Source organism: Botrytis sinoallii (assembly GCF_014898435.1).
Source record: "Botrytis sinoallii strain Bc 23 chromosome Unknown BSIN_018, whole genome shotgun sequence".
NCBI lineage: Eukaryota > Fungi > Ascomycota > Leotiomycetes > Helotiales > Sclerotiniaceae > Botrytis > Botrytis sinoallii.
This window is the reverse complement of record NW_024066045.1, coordinates 259,073-281,328: the sequence shown is the minus strand read 5'-3', so window position 1 is coordinate 281,328 and position 22,256 is coordinate 259,073. Positions and strand designations below refer to the sequence as shown.

Here is a 22,256-nt window from a genome sequence, read left to right as displayed (position 1 = left end):
TCAATATTTCTCGATGTCCCCTTTGTTGGTTGATTTAATTCATAAATTGTTGCGAGGCAACTCTTGAAACTTTTCAATGCCTCATTTTTCGACCTATTTGGACGAAATGGCTATTACGGATCTAAACAAACCTCTCAGCCTCATGTTACTTCCATGATATGTCGCCAAAATTATCGTTGGATTGGGTCACCCAGGGGTTACCGTCTAGGCAATATTCCCCTCCGGGTCTCGGTCCAGATTTCTCGACCCCTTTTCTGTACCGAGAAGTGACCATTATATCAGGCAGATATATAGATTCAAAATGCTACCTATATATATCCATCAATCTTTTACCCTGAAAAGTCATAATAAGAAAGATCAGCAGCGCGCACAATTCATTTTTCACAGTAATTCCGAAGTCCCTCATTTTCGTCTCTTATATTCTCATTCAAAAAATCATGCCTGGATCCAGATACTCCCGTGTCCCGGGAACCGACTCTGACAGCGTAGTAACAGTCTCTAGAGATAGCAAAAGGGGGGGTAAAAAGATACAACTGTATGATTATTCGGACATAAAGCCAGACTACAGATTGGATGTTTACGGTGACCCGAATGGACCAGGTGGGGCACGAAGGGGAAGAGGAGATGCTCTTGATGATTGTTCTGTAGCGCCATCTGATAGCATCAGCAATTGTAAGCCCCCGGAAAATTTGGCATTAGCCAGGAGATGGGAAAGTGGACGGGATCGACACAGCGAGGTCCCAAGCTCTCACGAATCGGAAATGACTGCGAGACCGCCAAGTAATACAGGTAGAAGCAGTACAGGGGGAAGTAGTGACGGTAGAAGTAGGCATGGTAGAAGCAGTACAGGTGGAAGTAGGGATGATAAAAGCAGTACAGGTGGAAGTACTAAATATGGTGGAAGTACTAAATATGGTGGAAGTACTAAACATGGTGGAAGTAGCAGTAAATATGGACAATCACTCGCATCAGTACCCGAAGAAGGAAGAGGAGGAGGAGGAGTAACAGTCAAGAAGACTACAAAACGAAGAGTCATTGAAGAAGTTAGAACGGAAGAATGTAGATTTCCTAGTAGGAGGTAGTTGGGTATACGCATCGCATCGCATCTCATCGCATCTAATCGCATCAAAAGATGTATAAATCCGATTTGGAGTTTGGAGTCTGAAGTTTGGAGTTTCTGGAGTTTTTAAAGCATTGGAAAATTGATAGAAAGCAATTGTTATAGATTCGGGTTGAAATTTCTGGAGTATGGACGGGAATATTGATAGATAGGTAGCAGTTAGTTTGATTTCAAAATAGCATACTTTGATTTTTTCATGATTGGTTTTGGCGCAGCATTAATGGAATACTTGATGAGGTTGGAAGTCCTTCACATACATTACATTCGGTTCTTCAAGCGAAGCGCGAAAGGCCCCCACGGTAGTGGCCTAGCGGAGCGACATCCCTAAGGAACAAGAGGTCTTTACATCAAGTACAATCACAGTCAATCAAACTTCACGGATGGAACGATAAAAATTAATGTGAACAAATGTTCAATATTTGTATTGGCACAATGGTGATGATACAAGGTCTAGCACGCCAGCCACCCTATGATATCGCTAATTTCAAGAGATATGAGTCAACTTATTGATCATCCTCCAACGCCATACTCCAATGTCCGCCCAAGGACTTTTCCCCAAATATATCGCTATCCTTCACAGAAGAATTCCCATGCACCCTAACCTTACTAAATTCTCTAAATTCAAACAAATCCTTCCCAGAAGACTGCTCAACATTCATTACCGCGTCCGGTTTTGAAATTGTCGACGTCTGTTCCTTGGCCTGTTCCTTCATTATAACTTTAATAGCCCAAGACAACGTTATTAAAGATTCCAAACTCGAAGACTTACCACCGTAACGAAGATCAAACACCTGTGCGCCGTTCATACAATCGCTAGCTGATTGCTGATTAGACGACAACCGCATTGTCTCCAGCGTCGCATCCAGAAGAGGACGCGCCAAGCTGGGACTGCAGGTTAAGAGTCTCCTCAACAATCGAATCCGAAGAGTGTACTTCGGGCGCAGATGGTGTGATCTCGTCTTGGTGAATGAAGTCCGCGAATAAGGCATCGTTAGTGGCGCCGTTGTTGTCAGTAACCAAATTATCAAAGTTATTAGTGAAGGCGTCGACGATAGGACCGATCCGTTCATTAAAGAAAGTTTGATCTGCACCAAGGGAATCAGGATATTCGAGATGACTGGTGAAGTCATCATTTGAACCCATAGTGTACTGACCAAAACCCGTGAAATTAGAATATTCCGAGTGGTACTCATCCAATGCCCTTGTACTTTCGGTTGACACTGCAGGTCGCACAACATTGCAGCAGAATGTTGTGTCATACCGAAAGAACTGGGGTTGAATGAGTCCTCTTCATTTGATTCCATTGAAGGTGGTGGAGGTGAAACGGAAGCTAGATCAACAGTACCAATTGCTGATTGCATAGTGTTGTGACTATCTCTAATTGGTGTCATTGTTGATCCAGATTCTTCCATTCCGAATAATTGTTTTGTAAAGGCGAGTGGGGATTGTCCATCGAAACTTTCTTTTCGACTTGGAGTTGAAGTAACGGATGAAGGGGGAAGGCATGCTGGTGTGATATTCTCGCCAGTCATCCCGGTGACTTCTTCTAGCTTTCGACGAACTTCTTCATATCTAGCTTGCATATCTGCCAATTGTAATTGCAAATCGGTATTTCTACGTTCGATTTGATCTTTCTCTGCTTGAAGATTATCCACTTCTTGTCTCTTTCTTTCCCTCGAGGTTTGAGCGGCTCGACGATTTCGAAGAACTCTTTCAACTCGACGTTGTTCCTTTTCATCTTCTGTCTTTGCTCGTTTTCTGTTGGATGATATTAGCCAATGTTATGAAGCGATGAGTGAAGAATGATGAGTGAATTAAATTACCTTGGAGGGAGATTCGTTTTGGGTTCAGGTAATTGTTGACCCCAAGACTTTCTCTTCTTGACTTGTTTCTTTTCTGGTGCAGGTGTACCAGCAAGACTTCCAGTTAAACCCATATCCTCACCCATATCATCTCCAAACATACTATCGCCATCGAAAGATTGTGGAGTCATAGCTTGTAGTGGCTCCATACTACCTTCAGTGTGAAATAGTGAAGGATATTGTTGACCAGGTATTGAAGTGAAAGATTCGGCGATGGATTCTGCTGGTGATAACTCAAATTTTAGTTTTGGAGCCGACATCTTTAGTGGAATGATAGTTTGTGTAGGTTGGTTGTATGTGAGGTTGAGGTTGATGTGAATAATGACGACCTCGATCTCGAACTCAAAGTGGATGATGAAACTTAGTTCTTCTCGAGTTCCTGAGTGGATCTCTTATTGATGTTCTATGATGGAGATGGAGAGGAAAAGGGACAATCCAAATGGGTTTATGCACAGAGAATGACTATTGTAGATGTAGGATATTGTGGAGGGAGTCAAATGTGGACAAGCCCATAATGAGGAGGACGGATGGCCCACTTGAGATGGAAGGTATGAGTCAATGGATGCCTTGTGATGCCTTAATTCAGGTCGGCGGACGAATCAGAATTAAGGAATGGAAGCAAAGAATTAAAAGTAAGAAGATGATGGAAGATTCCAAGCAAGGATAGTTGGAGTAGAGAGAAGAGAGAGAGAGAGAGATTGGATTGCGTGTGTGAGGGAAATGGGAATATTCGAGGTGGGAGATCTGTCCTCTTTATCAATTGAACACGGTGTTCGGTTAAGGGGTTTATTCAAGATCATTCTAGGAATTCCAGGGACCAATCACATGTCATCATTCATTTACTTGATGGAAGGTCATGATCCCAGAAAGGAATGTTCTCAATAAGATCCATGCTTGATGCAAGAACTTACCGCATTAGGTTTAGGGTGAACAGTATATGCCAAGTTCACGCCATTTGAATCAATTTAGTAAATGTATGGTACCTTTTTATTATTCTTATTTGTGGGTTCTAGCTTCCAGATTCCAGTGTCCATTTTCCAACACATCGTAAAGAGTGGGCAGGGCAAGTGGGTGAGTGAGTGCCACTGAGGGAGTGAGTGGGTGAGTGGGTGAGTGGGTGGGTGAGTGGGTGAGTGGGTGAGTGGGTGAGTGGGCTCAAGCCTTTTTTACCTTGCCTTGCCGTACAGTAGTCCAAAACCAACTTAACACAGCCTCCATGTCAAATTCCGATGGTTGTGAAGTTTGAAGTATGAAGTATAAAGTGGAAGTTTGAAGTTGTTGATAGAGATTATGGTTGGGGGTGTGTGGTTGGGGGTTTATAATTGAGAGATCAAAGTTTAATGGTTTATGGTTTACGGTTTACGATGTGGTTTATGGTTCATGGTTCATGATTCATAGTCTGTAGGTAGTCCAAGCCTCCGATCTTATAGCTCTAGTTCATACTTGTAGCTCATACTTGTAGCTCATACTTGTAGCTCATACTTGTAGCTCATACTTGTAGCTCATGCTTCATAGCCCATACTTCATACCCCATACTTCATAGCCCATACTTCACTCTTTGACAGTCGAAATGGAAATCTTATGAGAGCTTACCCGTTACCATTACCATTGCCATTCCTACCTACAATTACCACATGTCCCCATGTAAACATACGTAAAGATGGCGAATCACCCAGGGAGAAAGAAAGAAAGCAATCGAAGGAAAGATGGATTGGTACACCCTTTTATCCTAAATTTAGATGATTATCCCACAAGAGAAGAAGGCTTGGGAAACTTTACTTGGTTACCTACCCTCGCTCCCTACCTACCTTTCTAGGGTACCTATTCTATCTCTGGCGTATACTTTGGATGACTACCAGGTATTCACTTGTATGTACTTGGCTTATGTAATACTGCTACCGGTCTGGATAGGATGATAGTATCTACAATCATAGAATCATCCTTTACTCTTATGCGGATCTATTACGAGCACGTAACCTACCATGATGATACTTCCCAAAACTCATGTGGAGCTTCTTTGCCTTCGTGTGTATAAGTCTTACCTTCGTTCGTGCCTTTGTCGTACTCCTCCTGCCACCTAAAGCGAGATACGTATACGTGACTAATAATCATATCAGAAAGTACGACACATGTTCCATACCCAGCCCAGCCCAGCCCAGCCCAGCCCAGCTCAGAATACACCATTCGTAAAGAGAGATTTCAAAACGAACCCCTTTATTTCCCTTTATTCGAAATGCAATCAATTTCTTGATGAATAAATTCCCGAATCTTCCAATCTTCCAATCTTCCAATCTTCCAATGGCCCAAGAAAAATCACTCAAAACCTTCCTCAATAAAGTTTCAACAACAAAAAGATGATCCACCTTTAGTTTCTTTAGTATGTTAGAGAAATATCTAGGGATGGTGATGTGAGTGAGTGACATTTAAACTTTGGATTCTCAAAGAACGGTCTTTCACAGATGAGAGAAAACTCCGTAGTGATGATACCTGGATAGGTAAACTTTCTCTAATTACCGTATGGAATGAACACACAGGTGAAAGAGGATAGAAGGTCTTTGTCAATATCGTATATTATCAAAAAGATTGATATCAAGTTTCATCATTGATCAAACCACACAGGGAAGTTTGATTCTTGGATATCGCTGATAGAGATGATTGATTCGTACACTTGCGACGCGATTGCCCCTCCTTGTCGATCAGGGGTTTTGGGAATAAACCATATGGGAGGTAGGGTATGGGATGGTATGATATAGATCGGTGAGGGGAGACGTGCGAGGGGAGGCGAGGGAACGTGGGTATCAAAGCGAAAAGGGATAGGATAGATGGAGATGGTCTGTAGAATTGGAATTGGAATTGGAATTGTTCGAGAACTTTGAATTTTAAACTCGACATTGATATTGGAATTCAAGAATGGGTAGAATTTAATTTCTGAGGATATACTCATTCGAGTAATTGAGAGTTTATTCAAATCTACAGTATCAACTACTATCATATCAATGCATCTTAACTTTCATTGGCACAATCTATTACACAATCTATTACTCCCTCCAGCTACTATATCAAACTTCAGCCCCTCAACCTTCTCACTCAGCAATCATTCTACGCCCTGGATCTCAGCACATTTCGAACAAAGGCGTAGAGACTAAAGAATTACAAACCACCTTACATCCATTCCATCCATTACTCCCTCCTATCCCTCCAGAAATGCATTCCTTCATCCTTCTCACCACATCCTCGCATCCTCACATCAGAAATAAAATTATTCCACGCCTTCACCATACTACCTTCCATACCACTTTCCTACTCTCCGTTGTCCGTCATCTAACCAATTGATTCAATAATTCCGGAGAAGTATTACTCGATGGTGCGGTGCTACGACTACTAAATCGATCACACAATCCGATACCTCCGCAGATAGATCATAGATAGTATCGATTATCCGCTCCATAGGTTACTTACTTGACTTTTTGTCCCACTAGATCAATCAATCGCTCAATGTCACCCAACCATCTTGACCCAGGTAGGTATCGTAGAGTAGGTATCTGATGAAATTGCATTTGATCTTCAACACTCATTTAGCATAATCATCCATCCATCCAAACCATCTCCCTGTGCCCCTCCAAACCAAACCACTTAGATGAAGAAATAAACATCACACTACCTCAAATTCCCAGTCCCCGTATGCCTGTCAAATGTCAATTACGGTATCCCATCCAATCCAGGAGATACGATATCATACAACACGATGCAACCAATCTCAAAACATCTCTTCCCTCCGGCCCTGCTCCCCTTTTTCCCCATCTTCACATTCATTCTCATTATACACTTCATTATGCAGAAAGTCGGAATTCTCCACGATTCCTCCGATTCTTCACGCCCATCTCATTTAACTTTGCCACTCACATCACATCACATCGCATCACAAACCGAGGTACCTACCTAGTAGGTGTAGGTGTAGATGTACCCGTCTCCTCACACAGGCTGCACACAGCATGAAGATAATCCCCCCATCCCTCTACTCACCCCTCACACGTTCCTATACATCCTCGGATAACGTATCCAGAAAAAGAAGTTGGTTGTACAGTCTACGTACGGCGCACATTTGTCCTTGCATCGATGTGTGTATATATGTATGTGCGTGCAGTGTTCCTCACGCCTGCATAAATCAATTTCCCCTCTGCACTTCCAGTTTCCAGAACAAGCCTTGCTTCCAGAGTGGTATTGGAGTGGCACATTGGTGGTATCCATGGATGGTATGTGATGATGTTACACTGGAGGGAAGAAATAGATCCTCCGGAGAGAGTACAGTACAGTCAGATTCGATAAATATACCTTGGAGCTCAAAGGAAAAGTTGGATATTCAATGATTGATTAATGTACACTGACTGACTGACTGACTGACTGACTGACTGACTGACTGACTGTATGGACTATAAACTATGATATCCATCCCAACACCAACTCCTAAGCCATCCACCATCTCACAGTGAACGCTACCAGCACAGCAAGCCACCAACCTACCACAGGTTATTATAATAAGGTTTGAGCAGAATCAAAGTCAAACACCTCAAGAAGATCTAGACTCCCTCTCCAAAAAACCAAGTCTCCAAACGCTCCTGCAAAGTTCAAACACGGCATGAATCTCCTGGTCCAACCCCAAACAAGAACAAGAACATGTACTTGCCGCGCCGGCTCTCCATATTTTTCTCTTTCGCTGTAAAAAATATCGGGGGTTTGCAACGGCGTGGTGGTACTTCATCATGGTGTGTGTTTAATAAATTTCCTCGCCTAAAAGCTGTACTGGTCATGTGATACTGATCCAGCATCAATAAAAACACATCTTAAGAATCGCTACAAGGAGTCCCAACGTAAGATTACATGTGAAACAGATTTTCCTTTTTCAAGCAAGACACCCACACACATACAGTAAGATGGCTCAGATTGCGCAAGACGATGTGATATGATCTTTTTGAAACATTTTGGAACAGTTGTGGCACGAGATTGATCAATTAGAATTTTGGGGGCCAAATATACATTTCTTTTATTCTTTTTATTATTTATTCATTTATTCATTTATCTCTTCCCTATGTATTTTTATTACCGTTTTACTGTACCCAGCTCCCAAGCAAACAATTCGAGGCAAGTCTTTCTTCTTCCTTTCCTCCCCTTTGCCCCTTTTTTCGAAACACCCTCCTCGGACCCCTCCACCCACAATATGCAACGCGAAAGTTTCTCCACATGCCGTGCTCCCCATCTTCCTGTTCCTTGTCTCGGGCTTGTGAAGGGAAGGGAATTAAATTGGTCTTCACCGCCTATACGGCAATATCCTTCTCTCCCATTCTAATTTCCATCGTCCGCACAAATTACAATACTCCGTACGGAGTATATCCCCTCCATCCTTGCACCTTGAGTCCAACCAACCGGTACTTCCGCCCCGCCACGGATATCCTTCTCGATGTGATTTGTGGGTGGGCCTGGAACAGATTCCGAAGCTCGAGAAGAAAGAGGGGCGGAAGTTGGAATAACCTTACACCGCCCGGCAGTAGGTACACCGCTTCCTTTTTATCTTTTGCTTGGTCTATTCATTCATTTACGTTGGAATCGAGATCTTGGAGGAGAGTAAGTACTGTGCATGAGTGGTGATGAGATGATATGATATGATGTGATGTGAATTCATGTCTAGTAAACTCCACACTGCCCCTCCTCAAGCCCCTCCAGTCCATCCGCATCCCCTCCCTCCAAAACATACATACCGGGTGCTAACCCAACCCAACCCAATCCAGCCCAGCCTGCTCTCCTTGTAAAAACAAAGCAAACGGTAAACAAATCCAGCCATTCTACACTCAAACCAACCTCGACCTTATCCTCACCGCATCATCTGCGTCTATCGCACATACATTGTACATTGTACATCCATACATACATACCAGTACCAACCAAGACGCTCTAGCGCATCCCAACCCCACAGATGCCATGTGTTTGCCGCTCCTGCTGCGTAGCCGATACGCTCCACTCTTTCTGCGCGGCGACGGAGTGCCCATCCAGGCCGGCGTGGCGGACCACGTCAATTGTCTAGACGCGGGCGAGTGTGACATGGCAATCGAGGTGGTTGCTGATGCATAATCACAAACGGGAGGTAGCTCTCTGCCGCATCTGATAGGTGCTGTGCTCACTGGTCACTCCGTATGTATATGTATGTACGGTAGATCGCGAGTCGCTCAGCGGCCAAGTCGCTCGGTGATGGTTGTGAAACCATCGGGATTTTGAGGAACGCATCGCGCGGCTAGAAGTGGCATCGTTAAAGCGGTTGAGGTTTTATCTTTGCTTTTGAGTTGGTGATGATTGGAATGGATTCACGATGTGGCTGGGCTAGGTGCGATGCAGATGTGGAATGTGAGTTCTGAGTGGTTGCTTATCTGATTGAAATGCATGAAAAGAGGTTGAGTGTCTTGAGTTTGTGAGTACTAAATGTATTCATACCAGGAGATCTTCTTTTCTTGCTGCTCAGTTTTGCGCTTCTGATGTCTCGAGATCATGGCTCTAGTCCGAGTAGATTCAAGAACGAGTGTCCTAGTATTCAACATCAAATATCTTCGCGTCATGTGTTGTTTCGATGAGGAATAATTGGTGAGATTTGTCTAGTACAAATTTCTCGAGGAAAAGCGATTCAGTCTTTTCCAGATGATTTCATGATTGGTAGTGACCCGATTGGATTGATCTTGAATTCTTTCTTTTGTTGAGAAACGGTAGTAGAGGACTTGGACATACACTGTGACTCGGAAATGAAATTCCTCTCCATTAAGAATCCAACTAGTGTACGGTTCTCAGCGTGCTAAATGTCAATTGGTTCATGTACTGTACCTGTCGTTTGTCTTTGCTTTGGTTTATCTTGTGATCATGGGCTGCTTTATGCAAATTCCTCAACTTGATACTTGGGAGTATTATTCTATTTAGTCTCAATTGTCGTGCGAGGTTTGAGGACTGGAGAAGTCAGGAGTGGGGAGTGAAGCGATAAGGGGTGATTGAGGGGTGCGGGGTACCGTTATTTTGATTTGCTTTTCGATGGATATGTCGTTTATTTACAGTCTTCATGTTCAGAATTCAGGGTAAGTAATAGAAACCTAACATCATCAACTTGCTAGAATCTTTAGGTAAACCCTCTAGATGCTATATCGCGTGAGTCAGAAGCGGCATGAACTACAAGCCGAAATATATTTGAACGTAACACAACCTTAGGGAGGTTATGGATATCCTGAACTTGGTGTTCATAGGAAGCAAAGGGATTTATTTATACTCATGTACCTTCTATTGTCACAAGATTTTGGTCATTGTTTATCTCAACTAACAATCCAATGTTTGTTTTTCCCGGGCACCTAAACGTTGCGGGGAACCTCATGCGACCTCTTTCGCGGGAAACATGCAATTAATTGGATACTTCACCATGGCAAAACCTCACTTGCTACAAATTACACACAGCTTCGCAAAATGAAAACAGAGTTTATAGGGTGATATTAACCCATACGGCAGGCAGATTGTGTGCTGCCGTATAGAAGATGATTGATAACAAAAAATCTATGGCGTTATTTGAGCAAACTTGCACATGTAAGGTTGAATTCAAGGACCAATATAGATATTCATAGCTTGTTACTACGAAGCTGAAGAGGAAGAGTATCTATCTGGAGGAAGAATGGTTTGAAAACTTACATTGAATCCTTGTTCATTTCCAAACTGCATCACTCCAGCCAGGAGAACATGTCTTCAAGTGTCATTCTTTGCTGTCTTACGACTAGCATCCCGAGGGGACACTTATCCAACCTCCTTTCTCTCTTTCTTTCGGCCTTGGACGCTCGTCTACGACTCAACAAGGCCTTTCCCCTTCTTGCGGGCGACATACCAAAAAAATCAGAACCAATTATCGAACTCCAAAATATTGAAAAGGATAGTACTACGTCCCCCAGATACCATATTCGTTATTTTCTACTTACAGACGATCTGGAAAAACATAGACCATACATTGAGATGTATCCAGGTGATAGTTTTGGTGAACTAGAAGTTCAAGCTGTGGGTCAATGGAAAAAGGAACAAAAGCAATGGTGGAGTATGGATAGTATTACAGATGAAAGAGTGATTTGGAGATGTAGCAGTTGTCAATGTTCATATTTTGTTAGAGTATTGAGAGGAAGCGAAGAATGAATGGTGAAATGAAGGGGGATGAACCCTTGGTCAGGGGTATACATAGGTATGTATTTAACAACTTGTTATATAGCTCAACTAATACTAATAATTTTCCTTCAGTTCGCCAGGGAGTTAAACCTTTCACCACGTCGTCGGCATAAGAAATAATCATTTTCTCAGGGCATCACTTGACGCAACCCCTCAGTTCACAACTACCGTGATGTTATCACTTGATACTTACAGCTCAGCAATGTATTAGAATGGATCTAAATTGAAGCTTCCATCATGTGTACTGATGGTTGATGATCTTGTTGCAAAGGAGGCCGAAAATCTTGAGAGGAGGATGTAATTCTCATAGAGCACATCCAGGAAGACTGTAGCTCTAGTAGCTCTAGTGTATCCGTTCATCGCAAACAGCACATTTTTTGGGTAGAGCGACCAAAGAATGAGCCCGAGTACACATCGTCAGGAATTACAATATCCATACATCTCTAAAGAAACGGACTGATATGCAACATTGAATCATGATGAATTATGTGGTGATATTTGATATGACAATTAAGTGTGGTTCAAAATACCTACTAACCTAGCACCTACAGGGAGTTGAAGTAACTGTAGCGACCCACGATAAGCCCGATAACAGTCTGTCGCGCTAAAATATCAAACAATTGATGAAGCTCTCTTCCAAATAATCAAATTTCCATCAACCATCCACAACATAATATCAAAAGTTTATAATGGGTAAAGGTTCGTCGCAATAACATTTAAATCTGAAATACAATGGCATACTAACATCGATCTCTCATAGGCACGGATAAACTATACGTGAGCTTTCACCAGTCCCAGACTATGTACCAATGTCCAGTTTTCCTATATGCTAATCTTTACATGGCATTTAGATCACCCATTCCGAATGGTCATCCTCTGATGCATTCTCCGCGAGTAGCGGATCAAATGTTTCCCAAAAAGCTCCCAATGGCTCATTCAAGCGCCTTCCCTTCAACTTTTGTGCGGCGAGTTTACAACCATTCAAACATCCAGTCTGTACAGCAGAAGGTACTATATTCGATATAGAAGTTATTTCACAATGGCTCGAGAAGCATGGCACAAATCCTATCAATGGAAATCCATTGAGTGCGAAAGATTTGATAAAATTGAACTTTGCGCGGAATGGAGATACTGATGCGCAAGAAAGAGGATCTGGTGGTGCTGGAGGGGATGGCAAAGGAGAAATGGTGGACCCAGTTACCTTCAAAGTCTTTACGGATAATACGCATATTGTCGCTATAAGGCATGGTACCGAGGCCAACGTATTTGCATGGGAAACTGTCGAAAGATTGAATATCAAGGCAAAGATGTGGTTGGATTTAGTCGATGATAGAGAATTTGGAAGGTCGGATATCATAACATTACAAGATCCGCAAAATATCGAAAGTCGAGATCTTAGCAAGTTTAAATTCTTGAAAGAAGGAGAGTCTGTTTTGAGCAAAGAACAAGAAGAAGAGAGGTCGAAAGGTAGCGTCAATATTAATGCATTGGGCAGAGTTGGAGATAAAGTTTTGAGGGCAAAGGAAGCTGTTGAGAAAGCTAGGAGGGAAAGGGAGGCTGGCGGAGATGTTAATCGCACGAAATCAATGGTTAAACCAGGGTCGACAACTTCTATGGCGAAACCTTCATTATACAGGAAAGAGAAGATGGCATACAATGCAGCACAATATACAACAGGAAGAGCGGCAGCAAGTTTTACAAGCACGGGCTTGACTCCAGAAACCAGTGGAGAAAGAGCAATCCTTACGGATGAAGAATATATGTTAAAGCCGAAACGAGTTAAGATAAAGGGGTACGCTAGGATTGAAACGAATTTGGGATCATTGAATATCGAATTACAAACCGAAACGGCACCTCGCGCGGTATGGAATTTTGTCCAATTGGCCAAAAAAGGTTACTATAATGGTGTATCATTTCATAGGAATATCCGAAATTTTATGATTCAAGGAGGTGATCCAACAGGAACTGGTAAAGGAGGTTCAAGTATTTGGGGAAAGAACTTTCAGGATGAATTCGACGGACCTTTGACTCATGATTCGAGGGGTGTAATGAGTATGGCCAACAAGGGAAAAAACACCAACTCGAGTCAATTCTTCATCACCTACAAAGAAGCTAAACATTTAGATCGGAAACATACCATTTTTGGTCGTGTAGTCGGTGGTATGGATGTTACTCTCTAAACTCGAAAAGGTGGAAGTAGACGATAAAAGTCGTCCGATAAAAGACATCGTCATGGAAAATGTGGTAGTCTTCGTTGATCCATTTGAAGAATTCCAAAAACAGAAACAGGAGAAAGATGTTGCGGAGAAAGAAAAAGCGGAAATCATGAGGCAGGGAGGAACGGAAGATGATAAGACTACGTGGACTGGTAAACGAATTAGGGGTGATGGAACGGTGGTACAAAATGAGTCGACGGGTGGAGTGGGGAAATATCTTAAAGCGGGTGGAACGGATAATGGTGTTGGAGTTGTGGAAGTGGACGAAGAGGAGGCCCCAGTTAAGAAGAAGATAAAGTCGGGGGGATTTGGGAATTTTGATGCTTGGTAGTTATGGGAAGCGTGTTATGATGATGGTCATTTGACCCCTGAATTGTACTTCTCGCGTATGGATCAGGGGAAGAATTTCTGCAATAGGGAAAATATATAAGGAGTGTCATGCATGTTTTTCTCGGCCTAGGAATCTACAAACATTAGAAAGGAAATACATGGAGTATATGGGCTCTGTCACAATATTATATCCGTTTAGCGACTACCAAAAACCGGAAGCCGCAAAGAGTTCACATGTGCAGTTGAATATCAATAAAAAGCAAGTGTGTATTCTATGTTGGGTCTATCTTCACAAAAATCCACCGTAAGTTGTGCGTGGCATTGTATGAGCCAATTTCCCACCCACCCAGCCATGTCCCCATCCCTTCCCATGTGTCAAAGGATTTACCAATGAAGAATCATCCTTTGAGATCTTAGATTTTAACGCCCTCGCTGTGTATTATGATTTGAACCCCCTCAGAAACGCCGACCCACCATTTTGGTACAATTTCCCTGCCATCCATCTATCGCTTCATGTGAGAGTAATCGTTCAACAAATGTGCCATGTGAGTATTTGTAGTACGACCACCCTTTCTTGGAGCCTTTCTCTTCTTTTCCTTTGCCTTTGGAGCTACCTTGACACGCTTACTTGGGTCTTCACTGGCAGGTTTTTGTCCATTTTCGAGGAGCTTTCGAACAAGATCATCGACGCTTGGAAGTTCCGTTCGGTGCCACATGACTTGGAATTCGGATTCGACAGGATGAATTAATGTAGGATCATTGATCCAAATCATTCGTGCATGATTATCCTTTTTGTTTCTCGTAACCAAAATCTTGTACTCCTTTTCCAGTTCATTGATCGCATCTTCACAATCTGGCCAACCATCCTTCAAATCCTTAACACTGACACCTTGAGCATCAGGTTTATTTTGAAGATATGATAACAAAGCTCCCTTGTTACGAACACCAATGATGGGTCGATGCTTGAATGTGCCAGAATCCCAAGCTTGCACCTTCAACTTGGGATCTGCGATCCATTGAACTCGATCATGTCTTCTGAGAATTTGCGCAATGAGTTGTTTCTTACTCTGCTCGACGTGAACCTGACTCAAATATTCTAAAATTTCCTGGAAAGTTTTGGGTTCATCTTTCTTCTTCAAGAATTCGATAACGTAGGTGACTTGTGTAAAAGCTTCTGTTCCATAACCGGTGGCAGCAGGTTGAGAGTAAACGACATTCGTGGGTTCTCTCTTACGCTTAGGATCTTTGTTCTCGCTCTTCGATGTATTTGAGGTGTTGATGGAGCGGGGTGATGGGTGTACTGAAACTGGTGCAGTGGGACGCTGCTTGCTTGTAATCTTGGCTGAAGTATTTTGAATACCCTTTGCAAAGGCCGCTTGTTGCTTCTCCAGGAATGAAGACATGATGACGGTTAATGATGTTGAAAGTATTGAGATTGAAAGTCTCTTAATAGATTTCGAGCCCGAAAGACCTTTTTGCGTCTAGGCCTAATAGATGTTGTAAAACCGTAAAATGATTTGAGGTCCAGATGACGTCGGTGCTTAAAGATTAGGAAGGCTGTATGTCGATTTACTGATGCATGCGACGGGTAAGGACTGGACAATACAGTAGTATTCGAAATCGAGAGGTGTGGAGGGTTCGAGAGGATTTGGCGCAACTTTCCGATGGGGAAGTGTTGAAATAAGACAAAGCAGTTTATTACTCAGTGCCTAAGACTCCGTATTGTACTGTAGATGAGGCTGAGAAATTACATGGGAGTAATTTTTAGCGCATGTAGAACGTACAGGGCCCAAGCGTACGCTAAAGGAATTCCATCCACTCATATTATTCATTTTCCTAGGTTTGTACATATTAGTCAGCGCCTTCTCGTCCTGAAAGCAACATGGAAGCTTTCAAAGACTGATTGAATCTATTCAAGAAACTGACAACACCGCGATTTGATCATCGCTAGGTATTTCAATACGGATTCTTATTAATGTATTCATTCATTCCGAGATTTAGTATGGTCATACAATAAATGAAAGGAATTTCATAGATATCACTGGGGTTTCTTCAACTTTATTACTTACTTGTCATCTCCAGCTACCTTCACGTTCTCAAAGCAACGCGATCAACACAATCTCACCACTATTTTCAAATGGTCCTCTACAAAACACAACCACGAATTGTCTGAAGGAACCTTTTCAAGATGGTGACCGCGGTACTTGATGTCGATTATTGTCGGCATATTTAAGTGTGCGCAAACAGATCCTTGAGACAGTTGTTGATAATCCTACGGCGGATATTGTTCGAAGGCGTCCTTGAAAGCCGTTACCGCGAAGGCGCGCGAGCATGATGAATTGGCGGCAGATAAACTACGAGTCGATATCGAGCTTGAAAATGCTGTGAGAAGCTCAGAGACGCGCATTGAAGGACTTCGATCAAGTGTGGAAAAGGCGCAGAAAAATGTGGAAGAGTTGAGAACAAAGCTCAACGAGGAGGGTAAGATGTTTGAATTTTACTATACTATATGGTGATTCTGATGTATATCTTTTTAGAGGACTCAAGGTCATCTCTTCAAAATGAACTTCAAACCTTGAAATCTACTTCTTCGACGTCGACATCTGAATTAGAAACTTTAAGGTCTCGAATCTCTTCTCTCGAATCCTCGAATCGCGATGCATTAGCTGTCATCGAGTCAAAGACAACCGCTAATGGTGCTCTTGCACAAGACTTGCAAAAGCAACACCAAAAAGGATTGGAACTTAGTCAACAAATTACAGCCTTACAACAATCCGTTCAAAATGCAAACTCTGCGGCATCCAGTGCTAAATTCCGAGAGCAATCTTTGAAACAAGAAATCGAATTGGCCAAGCGCAACAACGAATGGTTTGAGAATGAATTAAAGACTAAAAGCGCCGAAGCTTTGAAGTATCGCAGAGAGAAGGGTGCACGAATTGCAGAATTGCAGCGTCTCAATGAAGAATCCACCTCCAATGTTGAGTCTTTAAGACGCACCGAACAAGCTCTACGAACCAGGTTGGATGAAGTTCAAAAGAAGGCAGAGGATTCACTTCAGAAGATACAGCAACTTCAAGAAGCAGCTGCAAAAACCGAAGATGGTTTCCGCCAGGAATTGGAAAGCGCACGTCGTCTCGCCGAGCTACAAGCCCAACAAACCGAGACACACCGACAAAGATTGAAGGAGGTCGAAGGGGGAGTAGAAAAAATCAAGGATGAAGCTGCCGAGGAAATGGTAGATGTCAACCAAGCAGCTGAGGCGGAACGACAAGAACGTGAACAGGCGGAGCATCGCATTTCGGAACTCGAAGCCGAGATTGATCGACTTGAAGCACTTGTGTCCTCACAACCTCATCCCGGCTCAGTGCCATCAACCCCACAAAGAGGATTAAATGGATCTGTGTTTGGAAGATCTGGCTCACCTGCTCAATTTGGTACACCTGGATCTTTGCGCAGTAAATCTGCCATCACGGCCACTCAAGCTATTGATGAGCTCTACAAAGTCAAGGGTCAATTGGCTACCGAGAAGAGACGAAGTGAACGACTTGCGGCTGAGATGGAGGAAATGATGCAAGGACTTGAAGCAAAACAACCCGAGTTAGAAGAAATGCAAGCCGAGCATGAACGTCTTCAACAGGAGGTAGTGGAGATGTCGAAGTTCGTCGATCAAACAGGCAAGGAACGTGATAGAGCCAAGAAAGATGTCAGGCGGGCAGAAAGTGAGGCTTCTACAGCACAAGCAGAGGTTAATATTCTTCGACAACAACTCAGAGATCTCAGCGCCCAGATCAAGATGCTTCTTTGTGATCTAGATGCGAAAGAAAGAGGGTTAGAGACTTTGAATGCTAGTGAGCGAGCACAAATGGAACGTCTAGCTCGAGGAGAAGTTAGCGAAGATTCATTAGAAGGAATGACTGATACCGATCGATTTATCAGTCAGAGACTTACCGTTTTCCGCAGCATCAGTCAATTGCAAGAAAAGAATCAAGAGTTGCTCAAGATTACTAGAGAACTTGGTCAAAAGATGGAAAGCGAAGAAGCTCAAGCTGCAAAGAATCAAGCTGTCCAGGATCACGAACAAGTACAAACTCTCCAAGCCAAGGTTGAGGACTTGAAGGATGAACTAAGATCTATGATTACTCGTTCCGAAAGTTATATCAAGGAGAGAGACATGTTCCGTCGTATGCTTCAACACCGAGGACAATTGCCTGCCAATTCTGACCTTCAATCCATGTTTGGTCAATCAGTGGATGGCAATGGTGTCATGTCAACAATTGAAAATCCAAATCAAAAGGACAATGCTAATTATGCAGCTTTGTTGCGTGAATTGCAAGGTCACTTTGATCAATACCGGGAAGAACAAACCGTTGATCGACGCACTCTTAGAGAGCAAACAGAACGACTTTCATCGGAGAAGAGCGCACTCCAAGCAGAGATTTCCAAGGCTAGTAGTCAATTAACTCTTGCCAATGAACGCTACGAAATGTTGCACTCTAATTACACATTGTTGCAGACAGAAAATAGCGAGTTGCAAAAGCGCTCTCAAATTCTTTCCGAGGCTGCTGCCAAGCAAGACTTGAGGACACAACAAGTAGCAGAGGATTTGATCGAAGCTAAGGGATTGGTGGAGAGCATGAGAAATGAAACCGCCAACCTGAAGGCCGAAAAGAAGCTTTGGAAGGACATCCAGGATCGACTCAGTCAGGACAATGAAAATCTCGCCAACGAACGCAGTAGACTCAATACACTTATTGCCAATCAACAAACTCTACAAAATGAACGCGAATTATCCGAATCCGAAACTAGAAGAAGACTACAGACCCAAGTTGAGTCTTTGGAATCGGAATTGAATTCCACAAAGCGAAAGCTTAACGACGAGGTTGAAGAGAGTAAGAAAGCACAATTGAGAAAGGAGTATGATGCTCAGCAAAATCAAAAGAGAATTGATGAGCTTGCGACTAGTCTCAGCCAGGCAAGAGAGGAACTTGTTGCAGCACAGACATCACGCGATCATCTTCAAGCTCGAGTAGATGAATTACACATCGAACTCAAGAGTGCAGAGGAACGTGTTGAGTTATTGCAACCAAGACCTACACCACGACCAGGAAGCAATGCTCAGGAGACAGTTGGACAAGATACAAGCGCCGAAGACGAATCTCTAAGTCGCGAACAAGAATTGGGAATTGAGCTTTCAGAGTTAAAGAGAGATTTGGAACTAGCAAAATCGGAGCTTGAGAGTGCAAAGCATCAAGCGGAACAATTCAAGTCTATCAGTCAATCATCTGAGGAGGAGCTACAAAGTCTTAATGCTACATTGGATGAGGCTCGCGAGGAGATGGATAAGATCATCGAGGAGAAAGATGCAAAGATTCGCGAACTCGAGCAACGAGCTGAAGATATTTCTACCGAGCTCACTAACTCAAACAATGAGTTGACAGCTCTTCGAAACCAACAAGGTGAAGTTGCTAGGCAAGCTGAAGAAGAGAAATCACGACTTGAGGCGGAGATCTTACGCTTGAAGGATGAGCAAGAGAAGGACTCTGCAGCCGCAAAATTCCATCAAGAAGACCTTCGTGCCCAAGCAGCCATTGCCACCAAAGCTCAACAAGATTACGAATATGAACTCGTCAAGCATGCTGAAGCCGCTAAACATCTTCAAACTCTACGCGTTGAATATAATCAACTGAAATCAGAGTCAGCAACATTGAAGGCGGAGGCCGAGTCTGCCAAGGTCACTCTGAGCCAAAGCGAAGCATCTTGGGAGGAACGACGTGAACAACTTGAACGAGAGATGGTTGAGTTGAAGACTAGGCGAGACGATGTCAATGCACAGAACAAACTTCTCCACCAACAGTTGGACAATGTTTCTTCACAAATCGTTGCTTTGCAAGAATCCCGATCCAATGCCCCAGGTGCATCGGAAGCTGGATCGCCAACCGCGGAGGGAACTACTGATCGTACTCTAGAAGGTTTGCGTGAGTTGAATACTTATTTGAGACGCGAAAAAGAGATTGGCGAGGTTCAATATGATATCAAGATTCAAGAAGCCAAACGTCTACAACAGCAACTCGAATACACTCAAGCTCAACTTGACGAAGCTAGACTGAAACTAGATCAAGAGCGACGTTCTCATGCTGATGGCGGTAAAACCTCCATTGCACACAAGGATCTCATGGACAAACTCAATGAGCTCAATCTTTTCCGCGAAAGTAGTATTACCTTGCGTAATGAAGCCCGCCAAGCTCAATCTCAACTTGCGGACAAAACCAAACGCGTTGAAGAACTCTTGGCACAAATTCAACCATTGGAGACAAAGGTTCGTGAATTGGAACATGGTAAAGAAACGATGGAGGGTGAAATGCATTTATTGCAGGAAGATCGTGATCGTTGGCAGAAACGCAACCAAGATATACTTTCCAAGTATAATCGCATCGACCCTGCTGAGATGGAACAAATGAAGGAGACTATTGAGACTTTACGAAGTGAGAGAGACGCTCTATTGGAGGAACAACAACCATTGCAGGAGAAGGTACAAACTTTGGAGAGTACTATGGAGAATGATAGAGCACAATGGCAAACTACCCGACAAAAGTTGATTGAGCAAGCCAAGGAGAGAAATCGCACTCTAACGAAAGATAAGAATGATCGAGCTGCAGAAAGAGATGTCGCCATTTCTGAGAGGGATTCCCTTCAAGAACAGCTCACTTCTCTCCAAGAACAACTTCAAACTGCTGTGGAAGAAAAGGAAGCAGCAGAAGTTAAACTTGCGGAGGTGGAACAAGAATTGAATGAAGTTAAAACTCATCGTGATCAGGCATTGGCTAATGCTGTTCAATCTGTTGCTTCACCCAACACCTCCTCTGCACCTCCAGCAACGAATGGATCGGAAAGTAACGAAGCTATCAATGCACAACTTGTTGAACTTCGTAAAGAACGTGATCAAGCAATCTTGGAGAAGCGAGCTCTCGAGGAACAAATCACAGAACTTAAACAACAACTCGAAGCTGCTAATTCCGAGAGAGATAATGCCATCGCTGATGCTGCCGAAGCACGATCACAACAAAAGGCTCAACCATCCGATGCCCCGATGGATGATGCTGCTGATGAGGGACAGATTGATGAAAATCAAAATGGTATCTCAGAGGAAGAGAGAAAGGCATTGGAAGCACGTATAGTTGTTGCTGAAGCTATGGCTAAGGAACGTGACGAGAAGGCAAAGGAAATTGAAGAATCTATGGAAGCTACACTCAAGCAACGTTCTGACAAAATGAAGGCAGCTTTGAATAAAAAACTTGGTGAATCCAAGGAAGCTCTTAGAGTACAACTCGAGGCTGATTTCAAGTTAAAACTTGAGCAAGAGAAACAAATTTGGCTTGCAGAGAACAAAACTGCTGATTCATCAGTTCCACCACCTACTCCATCTGCTCCCAAGGTAGAAGAAAATGCCGTTCCAGCGACACCTGCCACTCCAAGTAAAGCCGCCGCACCATCGGCTGATGGTTCAGATCTTTCGGATGATCAAGTTCGACATCTTTTATCAACAAATCCAACAATCAAGAGTATTCTTGCCAATAATTTGAAGAAGTTACTTGAGAAGGAAACCCAGAAACTTAAATTGGAGCAAGACAAATTGGTGACTGAAAAACTTGCAGAAGAAAGGAAAAAGGCCGAAGTTACTTTGTCTGAAGCTCAAGCAAAGGCCGAAACCAGTCAAGCACAGGCTGTTTTGATGGCAGAGAAGAAGTCATCATTGAAGCTCAACATGTTAGACAATAGGGTGAAGAACGCAACCGCAAAAATAACAGTTGTTGAAAAAGCTGCAACCGAAACCCCTGAAAAGCCGGTCGGCGAGGTGTGGGAGGTTGCGAAAAATGCCAAACCACCTCCACCAACACCAGCTGCTACAGCGGCTACAACTGCTTTACCAAGCCATCCGATTTCAGCAGCTCTGCCAGCAGCGGCAAATACCACAACAGCTGCTGTGCCCCCTACTAACGTAACCGGAACCCAACCCAATAGTGCACCGGTAGAAGCTACCAAGATTGAGGAGGTTGAACCCCCAAAGAGTGGTATTCCTTCTGGCCCACGTCCAATAACTCCATCCACCAATGGTGCCTCTTCACTGCCAGTCAGTAATATCCCATCTGTAAGCAACACCTCTAATTATCTAAACCTTTCACATCTAATACCAATGAATTATAGGCCCCTCAAGCAGGAAACCAATCACGATTGCCACAAATGCGTGGCGGTAATCAAAATCGTGGAGGTGGAAATATAGGTGCAGGTGGTCGTGGAGGTATTTATCAATCACGTGGAGGAGCCGCCGGTAGAGGAAGGGGTAATGCCACGGGACGGGGAGGAATGAATGCAGCAGCTCAAAGTTTTAGCCCAAATGCTCAGCCTGGACAAAAGAGACCTGTACCAGAAGGCGGTCAACAAGGAAATGGAGGGAAACGTCCTAGGGGTGGAGGAGGAAGTAATTAGTTGATTGGCAAAAGTTGAACT

At 43.3% G+C, this 22,256-nt stretch overlaps 6 protein-coding genes across 6 annotated transcripts; 4 read left to right on the top strand and 2 right to left on the bottom strand.

Moving 5' to 3' along the window:
• Window positions 1-437: 437 nt before the first annotated feature.
• EAF02_009051 (uncharacterized protein) lies at window positions 438-1,082 on the top strand (the record flags this gene model as incomplete). Its single annotated transcript, XM_038905099.1, has 1 exon — window positions 438-1,082. The coding sequence occupies one exon, from the start codon at window positions 438-440 to the stop codon at window positions 1,080-1,082; it is 645 nt and encodes a 214-aa protein (XP_038754996.1).
• Window positions 1,083-1,510: 428 nt separating this feature from the next.
• On the bottom strand, window positions 1,511-3,692 carry EAF02_009050 (uncharacterized protein). The gene is made up of 2 exons (XM_038905098.1): window positions 2,944-3,692; window positions 1,511-2,878 (listed from the first exon to the last, which is right to left on the bottom strand). Exons 1-2 carry the CDS (start codon window positions 3,240-3,242, stop codon window positions 1,624-1,626), a joined length of 1,554 nt encoding a protein of 517 aa, XP_038754995.1. The 5' UTR covers window positions 3,243-3,692; the 3' UTR covers window positions 1,511-1,623.
• An 8,202-nt stretch (window positions 3,693-11,894) lies between these two features.
• EAF02_009049 (uncharacterized protein) lies at window positions 11,895-13,385 on the top strand (the record flags this gene model as incomplete). Its single annotated transcript, XM_038905097.1, has 3 exons — window positions 11,895-11,904; window positions 11,966-11,982; window positions 12,057-13,385. The coding sequence occupies 3 exons, from the start codon at window positions 11,895-11,897 to the stop codon at window positions 13,383-13,385; spliced, it is 1,356 nt and encodes a 451-aa protein (XP_038754994.1).
• A 52-nt stretch (window positions 13,386-13,437) lies between these two features.
• On the top strand, window positions 13,438-13,752 carry EAF02_009048 (uncharacterized protein; the record flags this gene model as incomplete). Its single annotated transcript, XM_038905096.1, has 1 exon — window positions 13,438-13,752. One exon carries the CDS (start codon window positions 13,438-13,440, stop codon window positions 13,750-13,752), a length of 315 nt encoding a protein of 104 aa, XP_038754993.1.
• Window positions 13,753-14,254: 502 nt separating this feature from the next.
• EAF02_009047 (uncharacterized protein) lies at window positions 14,255-15,154 on the bottom strand (the record flags this gene model as incomplete). Its single annotated transcript, XM_038905095.1, has 1 exon — window positions 14,255-15,154. One exon carries the CDS (start codon window positions 15,152-15,154, stop codon window positions 14,255-14,257), a length of 900 nt encoding a protein of 299 aa, XP_038754992.1.
• Window positions 15,155-15,939: 785 nt separating this feature from the next.
• On the top strand, window positions 15,940-22,235 carry EAF02_009046 (uncharacterized protein; the record flags this gene model as incomplete). The annotated part of the gene is made up of 4 exons (XM_038905094.1): window positions 15,940-15,951; window positions 16,046-16,232; window positions 16,289-21,897; window positions 21,954-22,235. 4 exons carry the CDS (start codon window positions 15,940-15,942, stop codon window positions 22,233-22,235), a joined length of 6,090 nt encoding a protein of 2,029 aa, XP_038754991.1.
• Between the last annotated feature and the right edge of the window lie 21 nt (window positions 22,236-22,256).

Bases quoted from the DNA above. Each gene is read 5' to 3' on its own strand.
- EAF02_009050 (XM_038905098.1), bottom strand. From the start codon at position 3,242: ATGTCGGCTCCAAAACTAAAATTTGAGTTATCACCAGCAGAATCCATC. The intron at 2,879-2,943 runs GTAATTTAATTC...ATCATCCAACAG, and splicing joins AAAACGAATCTCCCTCCAAG to AAAACGAGCAAAGACAGAAG.